This window comes from Symphalangus syndactylus, chromosome 10 (assembly GCF_028878055.3).
Source record: "Symphalangus syndactylus isolate Jambi chromosome 10, NHGRI_mSymSyn1-v2.1_pri, whole genome shotgun sequence".
In the NCBI taxonomy this organism is placed as follows: domain Eukaryota; kingdom Metazoa; phylum Chordata; class Mammalia; order Primates; family Hylobatidae; genus Symphalangus; species Symphalangus syndactylus.
The window spans coordinates 25,495,156-25,511,442 of NC_072432.2; the positions used below are offsets into that span (position 1 = coordinate 25,495,156).

The 16,287-nt window shown below is 36.3% G+C and overlaps 1 protein-coding gene across 2 annotated transcripts in view; it reads left to right on the top strand.

Moving 5' to 3' along the window:
- The window catches only part of PLXDC2 (plexin domain containing 2), a 469,249-nt gene that overhangs the window by 330,673 nt on the left and 122,289 nt on the right, over nucleotides 1-16,287 (top strand). For both annotated transcript variants that reach the window (XM_055296706.2, XM_055296707.2), the window contains one exon: nucleotides 12,360-12,459. In XM_055296706.2, the coding sequence (XP_055152681.2) occupies nucleotides 12,360-12,459 (100 nt within the window). The remainder of the gene's footprint in view (nucleotides 1-12,359; nucleotides 12,460-16,287) is intronic.

Here is a 16,287-nt window from a genome sequence, read left to right on the forward strand (position 1 = left end):
CTTTAGAATCATATTGGAGATAAGACTTGTGGAGGCATGGATTCCCTTAAATAATTAAGTTATTTTTCCTGAGGTTATAGCTCTGTGTTGTTCAGCCAAAAATTTGAAATACTGTTTTAAATTATGGGCCCTTATTGTTACACAGCTGCATATTTTAATTAACTTCAAAGATAGAGTTTGCTTAGAATTCAGCCAAAATACAAAAAGAATAATTTTTTTAAAGTTCTTTTTCTCAAATTACCAACTGTTCATTATAATGCATTTTTCAATTTTTGAGTATCCAGTTGCTTTTTAGATAGATTTAATTACCTGATGAAATTAACTATATCATCTATTTCCTTGACTATATTAATAACAATTATTTTAAACGTTATGACTAATAACTCCAATATCTAAATGTCTTATGGGTCTGTCTCTATCACCTGTTTTCTTTTTATTTCCTCTAGATTTTCATTCATTGGTCCTGTTTCTTTGCATGCTAGGTGATTTTTTAAATAAAATATTGGACATGGTTTACAAAGTACCAAAGTACTTTGAGGATGTAGATAATGTTTTCTTCCTACAAGACAGTTTATTTTTTTGGCAGTTAGCACAGAACAGATTACTCTGATACTGTGCAGCTAAGCCCCTTCAAAGTTGAGCATCAGTTCTTATGAGACCAGAATATTTCTGGTAAGTCCTTACTCTTCTAGTCCTTCAGGGATCTCCATTAAAGATCTGGATTTTTACTATGGACCTTTTCCTTAGTGCCCCTGAATGCATGTATTTTTCCTCAGCTCCATGAGACAGCCCAAAGGCTGTGGAAAGGCAAATCATTCTTACCTGTGATCACAAGTGGCTATGATATGATTGATATAATATGAGGTGCTAAGCTATGGAATGAAAATGACTAGCCAGGAAAGACAGTCAAGGATATCAAAATGAACCATTGAACCATTCAGTCATGTATTGAAAAGAAAATGTATAGGGTAGTTACTTAAACTCTCTGGGCTAAGTCAATGAGAACTGCTCACTCTCTAACACTTGCTTATACATTGGCAAACTCTTTGATGGGAAAAGTTGTGTTGGGTTTATGTCTGCGTTTTCCTTTCTTTGGGATTTTGGCTTTTCAAGACCTTACTCCTTGATAACCACCTGAAGTTTTCAACGGATACCTTCCATTTTATATTCACCTTTCCTGCTTTATTTAAGTGGTAGAATTGATCTTAATCTTGTGTGCCATAACCAGAAGTGAAAGTCACATTCATATTTAACAATAACCTCCAAAGCTGATAAAATCTAGCATTTCTTGAGCTCTTCATGTATGTCAGGCACTGACGTAAGCATTTAAAATAAATTATATATAATTCTCTGTCATTTACAGAAAAGGAAGCTGAAACACCCAGAGACCTTAAGTAACTTTTCCAAAGATATGTAACAAAGATTTATCCAAAGAAATACGACTCTAAAGCCCAAAGGCCTAGCTACTGTACCAGAATGCCCTCTTATAAACTTCCTTTTCAATAAGTGACTGAATCAATTTATTCATTTTGATATCCTTGACAGTCTTCCTTGGCCAGTCATTATCATACCATAGCCTAACATATCATATCATAGCATATCAAGGCCATTTGCAAGCAAAGGTAAGGTTTGCCTATCCACAGCAGTTATCTTATTAATCTATAATTTTTTTAAATGAAAGAACTTGTACATAGGCCAAAAAAAATGGGTCCTTTCTTAAATATATGGAATTTGGAAATCAAACTCTCATTTGCCTATTCTGTTAGTAATTAGCTATAACCCTAAATCTCAGCTTCCTCATATTAAGTTACGATTAAATAGTGGTGACTTTTTGCTTGATTACAATAGATAATGGCTCTAAAATTTCTGGTCTATTGATAATGTAACAAAGAAACTAACAATTCTCAAAAAAAAATATTTTATTCCAATGGCCGGGCGTGGCAGCTCATGCCTGTGATCCCAGCACTTTGGGAGGCCAAGGTGGGCGGATCACTTGAGATCAGGAGTTGGAGATCAGCCTGGCCAACATGGTGAAACCCTGTCTCTACTAAAAATACAAAAATTAGCTGGTCGTGGTGGTGCACACCTGTAATCCTAGCTACTGAGGAGGCTGAGGCAGGAGAATCACTTGAACCCGGGAGGCAGAAGTTGCAGTGAGCAAAGATCATACCACTGCCCTCCAGCCTGGGCAACAGAAGGAGACTCTGTCTCAGAAAAAAAAAAAAATGTATTTAAGAAATGCTGGAGATTTGAAATAAGGGTCTTTACAGGCCTTGCTGCTGTCTATCCTAGAATACTCTTGCTTTGTAGAACTTGCAGTTTCTCTGACTTGTCTTATCTCTATTCTCTTGATATACTTGGCATTTGTAATCACTCTGGACACAAACTATGGATGGATGTGACTCTTTTTGTGTCAACTGCAAACTCGGGTTCCTTTTTTTCCACTAGCTTATGTGAGGGATAAGGATAGTCACTAGGTTAGGAAACTGTAATTTAAATAAAACTGTCATATAATCCTACTAGATGGCTACAGGAGAAAAATCACAGAAGAGGCAAGGCAGGCTTAGCCCAGGAGTCACCCTGTTCTATTCATTTTCTTGGTTGAATACTTTACCATTTTCTTCAGCAGCAAATTTTAGAGGAGGTCAATATAGAGGAACTTTACTGTTTATTAAGTAAAATCACTTTTTAATCTATTCTACCATTTAAGTATTTAAACCTAATGTTCCTTGGTGTCACATTTGCTGCTTCTATGGAAGAATGCATAGTTAATAAATCACCATTGCCAATTAGTTGTAGTCTTCAATGGGGCTCTTAATGCATTTTTTTAAAATTTCTTTGAAGATTGTTTCTCTTATTTAAATTGTAATGACCCTACACTCATGGTTAGCAGCCTGAAAGTATTAAAAGATGAACACTGGCTGAACTTGTAGAATTTATAGAAAAAAGGTAATTCAAGAAAGTCAGAGAAGGCCAAAAAGAACGCAACAGTGAGGCCAAAAAGAACGCAACAGTGAGACCACCACCATTTAGATATAAGGTAATTTCCTTCTATAACTATTGCTACATCTGTGAGAATACTTGATGTGTGAATATAGTATATACATCCAAGACATTTGATAAATGCGTGAGCAGAAAATAATAATATTTATGTACATATATATCTAATACAAGGATGAAAAAACCAGATTGAAGAAAATGCTGATTAAAAACTCTCAAGAAATAATTCTAAGGAAAATGTAGAGACAGATATTTTATATCATAGGACTTCCCTGTATTTTAAACAACTAAAATATTAAAATTTTATCTACACAGTTTTATTTGGGATCTAATTCAGTTGCATTTGTAGAGATATTTTATTTTTTAGCTCTCTCACATATAGAAATGCCTGACATTTTAAATTTTGTTTACTTTTCCTAGTGTAAGAAAATAAGTTGAATTATTCTCCCTTGATAATGTTTTGATGGCAAATGCTGTGTGTAAAAATAAATAAATGAAGTAGCCAGGTAGAAAGATCAATGTCCCAGAGGAAATTATTTTATTTTACTTTATTCATTATTATTACTTTTTAAGACAAGAGTCTCATTCTGTTGCCTCAGCTGGAGTGCAGTGGCGCGATCTCAGCTCACTGCAACCTCTGCCTCCCAAGTTCAAATGACTATCCTGCCTCAGCCTCCCAAGGAGCTGGGATTACAAGTGCATGCCACCATGCCTAGCTAATTTTTTGTGTCTGCCCCAAACCCAGGGTGTAGACTTTCCTTAATCCCCTTTCTTTTCTCTTGATGTTTAAGTCCCAAGCCATGTTTAGGTAAGTTTCCTTATCTAGCTATTGTCCCAGGTAAAATTCACACCAGAGTCTTGTCTACCTTGAGTCCAATAGCACAAGCCTCTTCAAGTGGGCACCCTGCAACATTATCTTTCGTATGAAGCTCAGACTCTCCGTGTTCCAATTCAATGTGAGCAGTCTTAACTCAGAGGGCACACTTTTTACTCTGTGTATGTTTTTTATGTTTTATGGTGTACACATATGTTTGTAAAACAGATATGTTGCCAACATCTAAATATTAAAATATTTCAAGTAAAAATGTAGTTGTGCATTTTTTCCTTGAGGACTCAGAAAGCCCTGGAAGCCATTGGCTTGCAAATATTGCCTGGAAAATTCACTCAGAGTGTGCACCCTCCAGTTTCTCCCTCATGAATTTCTTCTTTCTTACCCAAGGCACACAGTAGCTTACGTAGAAAGGAAGTTTGAAACCTCTGTTTTAAAATGGAGGTGGGTTTTACTTATTATCTTCATGCTGTTAGTTGACTGCTTCTAGATTTTCTACAGATTATGATTGTGGAGATGGGGGCAGGAGGCATGTTAGGAATTCATCGTTTGATGATAGCTCACCTTGACTTTCATGCTGTTAGATGCATTGCTCAATACCTGGCAGATGAGAGTTCAGGAGCTGTACAACAAAAAAAGATTGAAATAATTGTGTAAATTGTTATGGATACTCTGGAAAGCAAATGGATTTTTACATTGTCAAATTTAACTCAAAGCCCTTCTATTCAAGTGCAGTTTACAGACAACTCAGCATTAAAATTTTGGACTTTATGTGTTTGTTTGTTTTTTAGAGACAGATTCTTGCTCTGTCATCCAGGCTGGAGTGCAATGGCACTATCATAGCTCACTGCAGCCTCCGACTCCTGGACTCAAGAGATTCTCATGCCTCAGCCTCCCAGGTAGCTGGGGCTACAGGTTGTTATTTTGATAATAATAAAAGAGATCATGACTCTTAAAAATTAGATTCACTGCTGATAACACCGAAGCCAGATCAGATACTTAAGTAAAACGAGGAGAAAGTTAAGGGTTACAGGCAGATAAGAATGGGTAAAACAGAAAGCTTTGAGTTTATTGTGGGATTTTGTTGTTGCTGTTGTGTTTGATATTAAGCTACTTAACACCGTATTGCAGATTAGCAAGGAAACAAAAAAGAGTTTGGAGTAATTCTTTTCCAGTTAAGGTTTGATAGGCATATGATTCACACCTTGGAACACATACTATACAATCAAACCCTTGCTGAGATACTGTGCTGCCTATTGGATAGATAGCTGGACCTGTAATGGAAACAAATGAATGTTTTGGTGATGTTTTCAGGGCAGAACAAAGAAGAAAACAAAATTCCATTAACTATTACTTCAGTGGCATGCTGTTATCTCCCTGGTTTAGAGACAGATGTAAAAAGCTCGTGTTTAAGGAATCGTGTGGGGTTCCTGTGTGCTGAAGAGTGGGGAAGAGGGCAGCTTCTGTCTTTGACTCTCCTTCCAAAGGCCAGTGTGCTCAGCTCTACTACTGGCTTACCCTTGACATCTTTTCCTGCCTTGATTTTGTGTAGCGATTGCAACCACTTTCTGATTCTACGCTTACTTTGCTTTGCTTTAATATCTGTTATAGAAAAATGTATACCAAGTAATAAACCTATCTCTATCTTGTTATATAGAGCAAAAATTATACTGTTGTTTAAACGAAGTATTCATGAATGCTTTTAAGGGTCAAAATGGAAGCATATTTTAACCAGCGTGAAAGCTCCTTTTATTTCTATCCTGTGGAGAGAATGCAATTGTAAAACCAATTCCTCAGAAATGTGCGATTCAATACAGAACATACAGAGGCCCAGTTAAAATTTAGCTTTGCTTTAATCTTAAGAAGGCAACTATTATAGACACTTGAAAATAATAAAGCTACATTGTCTTAAAAACAAAAAAAAACTTCTGTAGTTTAATTTTTATTATTTCAGTTTGGCTTCCTGACATCCCCAGGATCTCGTGATGACTCACGAGACATTTCAAAGATGAATAGAAATTTGTAGAAAGGATAAGAAAATCACTTCCCGTAATCAAAGTTTTCAAAGTTTTGGTGCTTTAACATGTTTTTGGTCCATATGTTCCTTGACTTTGGCACTTCATATCCTTCTAAATACAGAGTCTTCTATAAAATACGTGATCATGACAATAACATGTTCATTCTTCTGCTAATTTGCCCAATACTGGCTATACTTCTAAATAGCTTGTTTATACACACACATATGCACACACATAATCTCTTTGTTATTAGTCAAAAAGAAGTTCATTTTACAGCCTGGGTAATATAATGAGACCCTGTCTCTGCAAAAAATAAAAATAAAAACAAAAATAAAATAGCCAGCTACTCGGGAGGCTAAGGCAGGTGGATCACTTGAGCCCTGGAGGTTGAGGCTGCAGTGAGCTGTGATTGCACCACTGAGCTCCAGCCTGGGTAACAGAATGAGACTCTGTCTCAAATAAATAAATAAATAAATAGATAAAAAATTTTTAAAAGTAGTTTATTTTAAATGTAGCTTTTAATAATATAGACTCTAATTTTATGCTGACAGAGGACCCTGCAGACTGGTCTCATGATAGGAAAATATCAGGTGTGGAGAGGAAGACATGTTCCACAGGAAATTTTAGAGAAAGCCTGGAGTTGTTCACCTTTTCCTCATTAATTTTTGATGAAATTAGGCGTTTAATTCACTTGGCAAAATCAGTTTTTTTCAAAATCTGGCATGTAATGGTTTCATAAAAGCCTTGGGTGGCTTCTAGGAAAATAGAAGGAGTTGAAAGTTACTGGTAAATTTTCATTTTAATATTTAATCAGGACAAAAGAGTACAGTTTTAGAAATCCTGGGCTCTTACTCACGAGCTCTACAGAATTTTAATGGAGAACATTTGAAGCCAGTGGTTTTGCCATAAAGTGGTCATCCCTCTCCAGCGCTTCCTCTCCTGGTGTCTGAATGTTTCAGGACTGCTCTTGAGAGCTGCATATGTTGTTCCCCGCATATCCAAAGGACACTTCTCATAGACCGTGAAGTGAGTGAATCCTCTGAAATTGTACAACCTATAACATTCCTGATGAAAACACCATTTCATTGCTCTTGCTACTGAAACCAAAAGCCTTCGTGGTATCCTTTACTCTCCTTTTGTCTCTCACTGTCTTTATTAAATCTATGGGGAGTCTCAATAGCAGTGCATACATAATTCTTCCAGAATCTGGCCTCTGTCACTTCCACCACTGTTACCACTTTGGGGTGGGGCATGGCACCTTCTCTTACCTGGAAAACTGTGATACCCTCCTAATTAGTTTCTCTGGCTCCCATGGTCCTTCTGTAGTCTTGATTTCCCAGCAGCCAGCGTGTTATTTTCCCAAAATAAAGGAATGTCCTTTCCTCTGCTCAAAACCTCCCAAATCTTTCTGTATCTTTTGGACTAAAATCCAGTGTCACTGTCATGGCTTGCAAGGAATACACACTCCCTATGATCTGCCCCTACCGCCTCCCATCACCTTTGACACACTTGTTTACTACTTCTGCTCCAGCTGTAGAGATAACTGTTTAACTCCTAAAATACACCAAATGCAATTCAGTCAAGCCCTTTACACGTGCCGGTGCATCTACCCACAGTTGTTCCCCAAATATCCACATGACAGATTTTCTTACTTCCTTCCAGTTTCTGCTGAAAAATCACCTTCTCAGAGAGAGCTTCTGCAACTCTCTTCTCTCCTAGAGACCCCCATTCCTCTCTGTCTTTTTACTCTGTTTTAGTTTTGTCATTGGTACTAACCACCTTCTAGTATGCTATAGGTTTTATGTTCACTTGTTTTACTGCCTGTCCCTGTTCTCTAGAATGTAGGCTCTGTGAGACAAGGGTCTTTGTTTTCCTATCTGCTGTAATTACAGTGCCTACAATAATACAGAAAATATATTCAATTAATATCTGATGAATGAATGAATGGATTCTATCTTATCAAACAGTATGGATAATGTGTACGCCTTTTGGGGAAAATAATTTATATGTAGTAGACATCATTCTTAGGAATCTATTTTCTACTGTCTAATCCCCAATTATATTAAGACTCATAGTAGAGTTATATGGTAGTAGTGTTTTGACAGACGCAGTAATCAGAAATCATTGACCCATGAATATGTACATTTAAAAAACTGGCAACAAGTTAAAGCATAACTCTTGACTACAAATGATGATTTCTACCTAATTTCTACTCTCCTTACATCTAGGTAGAGTATTTCACCCTTATCATTTTAGTTTGTATCGTTGTTAACAATTTACTTGTTGACGCTCAGAGAAGTCAAAATCATTTGAAAGAAATTTAATTTGATCACTGAAAGAATCAAATATCATTTATAGTGATCTTCCTAGAGGGCTGGTCAATTATGTATCAGATAATTTTCAGTGATAGAAAACTCTGTACACTGTGAAGCTACCCATTTTGGTTTCGGCTGAATTTTCCTCATGTTAAATGAATCTACATCTAGGTAATTTATGTATATTGGGCTTAGTTTTTGAAATGCACAGACAAAAGAATAAACTTAAAGAGACATAGAAGAATGAAAAAAGTGCTGCAGAGAATGAAACTGTTCTACTGGAACATTCCAATCTTTCAAGTTTAATTGTACCTGGAATTAGATATTTATATGAAATCTGGGCGTGATGATGTGCACCTGTAGTCCCAGCTACTAGGGAGGCTGAGGCAGGATATATTGCTTAAGCCCAGGTGTTTGAGGCTGCAGTCAGCTATGATCATGCCACTGCACTCCAGCCTGGGCAACACAGTGAGACCCAATGTCTTAAAAATACATACTTATCTGATTCCCAGAAAATTAGGATGAGCAATACTACCTCATTTTATGGAGAGACATCCATATTCTATTCTATTGGCTATTTGATATTTAACAGAGAATGTATTAATTGATATTGCTGTGTAATAAACCACCCCAAAATATAGTGGCTTAAAACAACTCCATTTCTTATTTCTCACAAGATGCCTATGGATCAGCTTGGTTCTACTGTTATGGGCTGGACCCTGCTGATCTCAGCTGAGCTTCTGAATGTGTAAGCTGTTACTGGTGGACTGGCTGGGAGCTGGCTAGGCAAGGATAACTTCTGGTGCAAAAAAAAATAAAAAATAAAAAATAAATAAATCCTTCATGTGTCTTGTATACATCTGCAGAAGACCAGCAGTGTACATTTTCTTGGCTGTGGCAAGGGTCCAAGAAAGGAAGTAGTAAGCAGTTTTTCAAGTCTTTTTTTATTTTTATTTATTTTATTTTATTTATTTATTTTGCTTCAAGCTTGTTGCTGTCCTCTTTTGCCATATTATTGAGCCTGGAGTCCGAGTGGGAGAGGACCACAGAGGGTCTGGGCAGAAGGAAGCCATTGATTGAGGCCGTTACTGCAATCGACCCACCACCAATAAAAAGCACTGGAGGAGAGGGCTTGACATAGACACAAAACGTAAAGGAAGGGGGTGAAAGGAAGGGAAGAGATTGAGAAAAAAATAAAAATGAAAGATGACTGGGTAAGGGAAGAAGGGATAGGGAAGAGAGACAGAAAATGTGGAATGAAGCCAGGTGCAGTGGCTCACACCTGTAATCCCAGCAATTTGGGAGGCCGAGGTGGGCGGATCCCCTGAGGTCAGGAGTTCAAGACCATCCTGACCAACATGAAGAAACCTCATCTTTACTAAAAATACAAAGTTAGCTGGGCGTGGTGTCACATACCTGTAATCCCAGCTACTCAGGAGGCTGAGGCAGGAGAATCACTTGAACCCAGGAGGTGGTGAGTCAAGATTGCGCCATTGCACTCCAGCCTGGACAACAAGAGTGAAACTCTGTCTAAGAAAAGAAAGAAAGAAAGAAAGAAAGAAGGAAAGGTGGGATGCATAATCTGAAGAGAGGAGAATGCATCTGGGAGGGCTGCAGGAACCAAGACATGTGACTTAAAAAACAAGCTCTGAAATAAACATGTACTATACATAATGATATAATAGGATTTTCCAGTTGATAGCAGTATAAGCTCAAGTACTGCTGTGGGTATGGGAAAAGAAGACAAACAATAAATTACCACAAAATTATCTGGTAAAGCCTTTTTCAACTTGCAGAGGAAAATTGAACTCATAGATGTTGGAGAAGGGGGTCAAGTGACAAATGACAGGAACAGTGGCATTTATATGATGGCATTAATAGATGCTTGCTTCTATTAATAGATTCTGCTTAAAAATGAGATGATCATGTCTTATTAAGGTACAAAAATTGTATAAAAAATATTATAAATAAATATTTGTAAATAAAAAATATATATTATATATTCTCTCCAACTTATTCCCCTTATTGTTATGCTGTTTATTATGGCTTATGCAGCAATATCTGACTTAACATATTATTTAATGAATTGCCCACAGATCGCCCAAAATCTGCTTATTCTGCCTAAAGACGTTTTTGGTGCATTTATTCTTTTCTTTTACTTTCCTGTTTTTTTTTTTTTTTATTGAAGATGGTTTCATTCCCATTTTTGTTGCTGTAAAACTGATAATAAAGAGAGTAATCATATCTCCAATGGATCTTTTCTGAATCTGGAAAAATGGACTCCAAGAGTTCATGTCATTTATAACTCTCATATCATTTTTCATATATTCTCAATGTATCATAATAAGTGAATTGGAATTTTTCCCTATGCTTTTCCATCTTCTTGTATGTTTTAACTGTAAGTCTGTCTCAAATACAAATTACTTTCGTATTAGAGTACTCAACATGGGGTATAAGACTGGGAAACAGTATAATGCTCAATAAGAAAGAGGATTTCACATATTGATACTGAATTTAGGTTAGTAAATCAGTAAATAAAGTATATCAGCCAGGCGCAGTAGCTTATGCCTGCAATCCCAGCACTTTGGGAGGCAGAGGTGGGTGGATCACTTGAGGCCAGGAGTTCCAGACCAGCGTTGCCAACATGGTGAAACACTGTCTACTACAAATACAAAAAAAAAAAAAAAAATCTAGCTGGGTGTGGTGACACATGCCTGTAATCCCAGCTATTTGGGAGGCTGAGGCATGAGAATAGCTTGAACCCGGGAGGCAGAGGTTGCACTCCAGCCTGGGAGATGGAGTGAGACTGTCCCAAAAATAAAAAATAAAGTATATCAGACTAGGATACAAATCTTGATTTTGTTTTGCTTGTTTTGTGTGTTTCTGTTATCCAAATACCAGAAGACTAATTTATATTGGTTAAGAATTGAGCATACTCACACAAAATTTGCAAACACTTTAACGTTGTTTAAGGGAGACCTGAAATAGTACACTAAGGGAAAATGTCATCTTCTGTTTACTTGTTTCAAGGTAATTCCACAAATTTCAAAAGCAATGAACTTTTTTCTTAATTTGTCCATTTCAACAAAATAGCCCTTTCACAGTTTCATGATGTCTTGGTCAAAAATAAGTCAGAGAGTTTTTATTATATATTATATTATATTGTATTATATTATATTTTATATATTCTGTCCGACTTATTCCCCTTCTTATTGTTATGCTGTTTATTATGGCTTATACAGCAATATCTGATCTAACATATTATTTAATGAATTGCCCACAGATCGCCCAAAATCTCCTTATTCTGCCTAAAGACGTTTTTGGTGCATTTATTCTTTTCTTTTACTTTCCTGTTTCTTTGCTTATTGAAGATGGTTTCATTCCCATTTTTGTTTCTATAAAACTGATAATAAAGAGAATAATCATATCTCCAATGGATCTTTTCTGAATCTGGAAAAATGGACTCCAGGAGTTCATGTCATTTATAACTCTCATATCATTTTTCATATATTCTCAATGTATCATAATTCTTTAACTGTAAATGTTAGCAATGTCTATCATATTCAGATCTTGGTTTCATTGAGATTCAAATACAAAAACTGTGACATTGAGATGACCCGTAAGAACTTAGAAGTCTTTCATAGTAGTTTCAACCAGAATGGTGAAATGATTGCCAAATTTAATTAAATATTAATCAACAATGATATTGTCAAATGTATATTTAACAGTGCATTTATTTGTTTTTCTCTAAGTTTTGTAAGACTGCTTATAAACAAAGATTTTCTAAAACTGTATAAAAACAAATATACAGTAAAGTTTTTTTCAGAAAACAAAGAGTAAGAGGAGAATCTGTTTCCAAAATTATAGCCAGCACTAAATGAATTCATGGTGTGCCTATATGTGTGATAAGTTCGCAGGATCTAACATCAATTATATTATCTGAGAATCTATTACTTTCAACATCAAGTAGCCTTCTTTAGAACCAAGGACTCCCTGTCTCTTCTATTCATTCAATATCACTAAACCGATGTTATTTTTTGGTTTCATATGTCTCTCTTTTCTAACACTTTTGGCTCCATTTCTAGTCTTTTATCTCCTTCTCATGGTTTTGTCCATGAAACAAGAGGATCCTACTACCTTTCCTTCCTGTGTGAAATTCAGATCTAACATGTAGTAACCTGCTTTGTTTTTTTCCAGATTCCTGTCTTGGTCACACAGATAAGTTCAACCAATCATCCAGTGAAAGTCGGACTGTCCGATGCATTTGTCGTTGTCCACAGGATCCAACAAATTCCCAGTACGTAGAAGAAGGGCAGTCGCAATGAGCGAGCCTCTGTGGGGGTAAATTTAAAGGAGATTGGTCTATGGCAGCTGTACCTGAATTTAAAAAAAAAATAGCTAATCGATTAGCTGATTGATGCTTGTTAATTCTGTTGTTTGGTTTATAACTCCTATTGGGCTATCTCTGTCACCCTTGAGCTAACTCAGGTAAAGATAAATTCAATAGCAAAGCCAAGAATGTGTAATTTTGGACTCTTTCTTGTTTCTTTTTTCTTTCTTTTGATTTGGGGTCTTACTGTGTCGCCCAAGCTGGAGTGCAGTGGTGCCCTCACAGCTCACTGCAACCTTGACCTCCCAGGCTCAAATGATCCTCCTACCTCAGTATCCTGAGTAGCAGAGACCACATGCATGCGCTACCATGCTCAGCTAATTTTTTTTATTATTTGAAGAAATGAGGTCTTGCTATGTTGCCCAGGCTGGTCTTGAACTCCTGAGCTCAAGTGGTCTTCCTGCCTCAGCCTCCCAAAGTGCTGGGATTACAGGTATGAGCCACCATGCCCAGCCGGATTCTTTGGGATAGTTGGCAGATACAGTTCTTTCATTAATAAGAATGACATAAAACAGTGACATTATTTGATTGATAGGCATATAACTTTTCATATATGTTTGGCTTAAGTTTCTGAGCAAAACCACAGCTTTGTGCTGTCTTATATTTAATGTATTTGTGTAAAACTGTTTGGGAGTCTAAAGGAAGATGAAAGAAAAAGTACAAATTTAGGTAAATAAAAATCTGGGGGGAGCTCTACCTACCACCAGAGAAGATAAGTATTTTCTTTAAATTACGTTTGCCCATCTAGTCTAGTTTACATTTTATAGAATAAAAAGGGACGTGTTACTTTGGACAACTGTTTGTTATATTAGAAACCAAAATGCTAACTGCATTAGCCATTCTGACCCTATAAATAGGCATCTGTTGAAAGCTTCTGGTTTTTGAATCTCCTTCACTCCAAGAACAGTCCTGAGAGATGCTTTGGTGTCATAGTACACAAAGTTGGGGTGGGGGGTGTTTGTGTCCTATGTGTTCTTATTTAAAGAAAGGGGAGATAATAAAATATATCTCAAGATGAGATCATTTTTTCTCTTTTGTTCAAAGTTCTTTTTCTTCTTTTATTTGATTACAGTGGTAGCTAATTTATCACATGCTCACGGTCTTTGGTCGTGACTTGAGGTGATTGTACTTAATTATGTCAACTCAACTGTAGACAGCAACTGGAGTGGAAGCTGTACTTTTTAAAGCAATAGATTAACAGAAATATTATAGGGGTTATCTTACAACCGTAAGATATCTTAGAACCGAATGATTATCTTACAACTGAATGGCATTGATACATGGTGGTTCTGCTTGGTGAAGAACATGGGGTTTCTCCTTGTTAGCTGAGAATTTGTGGGAGGCAATATTCAAGGGAATTGTTAAATCAAAGCAGGTTTTCCAGAAACTAAATTGTACTGTGAACAAAGCAAGGATACATGAGTATGTATAGGCAACATAAAGGCATCTTGACAGAGCTCTTAAATAAGAGGCTGAGCCCTGGGACAGCTAAAGTTGGCTTCTGTTTGAGGATGGCCGTTCTCACATTCTTTCTTTCGGAGTTGTTAAATCAAGCATGATTTGAGTCAATTATTGCACAAGTAAAAAGAAACACTAGTTTTAATTTATTAGTTGTTTTTTTTTAATTGCAGAAAAAATTATTTGCAGCTTACTCAGCAGTGCTTTTAGTCCATATTGTTGTTCTGATATATTATTGCTTAAAGAAAAAAACACCAACCAAAATACAAATTTTTTTTTTACAAATGTACTTTAATATGCAAGTATTATGTTGGTATATTCCCAATGATAAAATTGTACTTAGATATCATGGCCCTAAAGTGTAATTTTGCATCCCTTGTTATGCTGTAAAAGGATAACTATTATGTGTTGGGGGAAAAATATTTTCAAATACAAATCTCATTTAATAAATTGGCAAAATTTATATGAATTTTCAGACCAGATTATGTCTAAAGTTTGGGACTCAGCAGTTATCTAAAAGAACTTAATTCAAACTTAGAGTTCAGAGAAAAATGTCCCTCAGACAATTTGCATACTGGAAAAGCAGTCACATTTTCTGTTAACCTTACTAGTCCATCCTGAGAAAATTAGCCAAGAAGGAATGAAAGATTTGGGTCTCTAGTTCTGCCATTGTTGCTGTTAGATGGGACTATATTTATGCAAGAAAATTAGAATTAATATGTTCTACTTAAAAATCATTTTGGGAACAAAAAATTTTATCTCCTTAAAAGTCTCTCCCACATTTATAAAGTATAACTGTGTCTGTTACATGAGCCTCTGCATAACAAGAGATACATGGTTGCATTGTATTCTCAGCTAACAAAAGGTGCATCTTTATGCCAGAGATTAGGATAACCCAAGATTAGCACAATGCAAGTTATACAAGTACAGTTCTTTTGCGAGAAATAAGCTGATTCCTACAGACCTATGTTACATATTCAACAATCAGAATTTAGACCGATATAAGTCCTTTTCAAAATTCAGTTCCCTTATTTAGCAACACTCACTATTAGGAATTGTCTTTGTAGGGAATTTAAATACTTTGCCTCTGTTAACTTTCTTACCCCCACCAAGTGGATTTAGGGAACAACTGATTATTATTCTAAGTAGTGAATAGTTTCATTTCTTCTGTATTCCAAGATGTGTTACATAGAACCCTGTTCTCATAAGATCGACTTTCTATTCTATTAATCATTTTGGTTACATAGGTTATATTACCTAAACCTTTGGCTTCATGTAGCCATGGGAACATGGGAATGTGAGCTCAAGCCTGGAAAATAGTATTTCCCAGTAGATCACCATTACTATACCATTCTTATCAGATTTGGTGAAGGTTTGGTGAAGCATTCAAAATGCTGTAAAGCAATTTTAATTCATTTATTATTAAAATTTCTCCCCATTCATTCTTTCTCACATCAACAACAAAACACTTGTTTTTCAGTTTTTAAAGGCCCCCAAATAGTAAATGATTTCAGTGTAAGTTTCAAGCATGATTAATTAAAGTAGCTTTATTTTCTTTCATAAAAGATCAGGTGATCTGATAGTTTCAATATCAAAGGGAATTCAGTTATTGTTAGTAAACTGATAAATCCTTCTGAGTTTACAAGAGAAATACCTTTGCCCCTGCAAAAAGAGAGGGAAAAGTCTATGGTAAAACTAAGGCTTATGCTAAAAACAAGGTGGAAATTAAAAGTAAAGAAAGTATAAGGCCGGACGCGGTGGCTCACGCTTGTAATCCCAGCACTTTGGGAGGCCCTGGTGGGCGGATCACAAGGTCAGGAGATCGAGACCACGGTGAAACCCCGTCTCTACTAAAAATACAAAAAAAAAAATTAGCCGGGCGTGGTGGCGGGCGCCTGTAGTCCCAGCTACTCAGAGAGGCTGAGGCAGGAGAATGGCGTGAACCCGGGAGGCGGAGCTTGCAGTGAGCCGAGATTGCGCCACTGCGCTCCAGCCTCGGCGACAGAGCGAGACTCCGTCTCAAAAAAAAAAAAAAAAAAAAAAAAAAAAAAAAAAAAAGAAAGTATAAGGAATATTGTCATTTGATTATTGGTCATGAAATGTTAAACTTTAGTTTCTATAACTTTCTTTCTCTGTAAAATGAGCATCTTAGTACCTAAAATGCAATGTGTACACAGCATACATTACCTAGCAGAGAGTAAGTAGTATACTTGTTTGTTTGTTTGTTTGTTTGTTTGTTTTTGAGATGGAGTCTCTCTCTGTCGCCCAGGCTGGAGT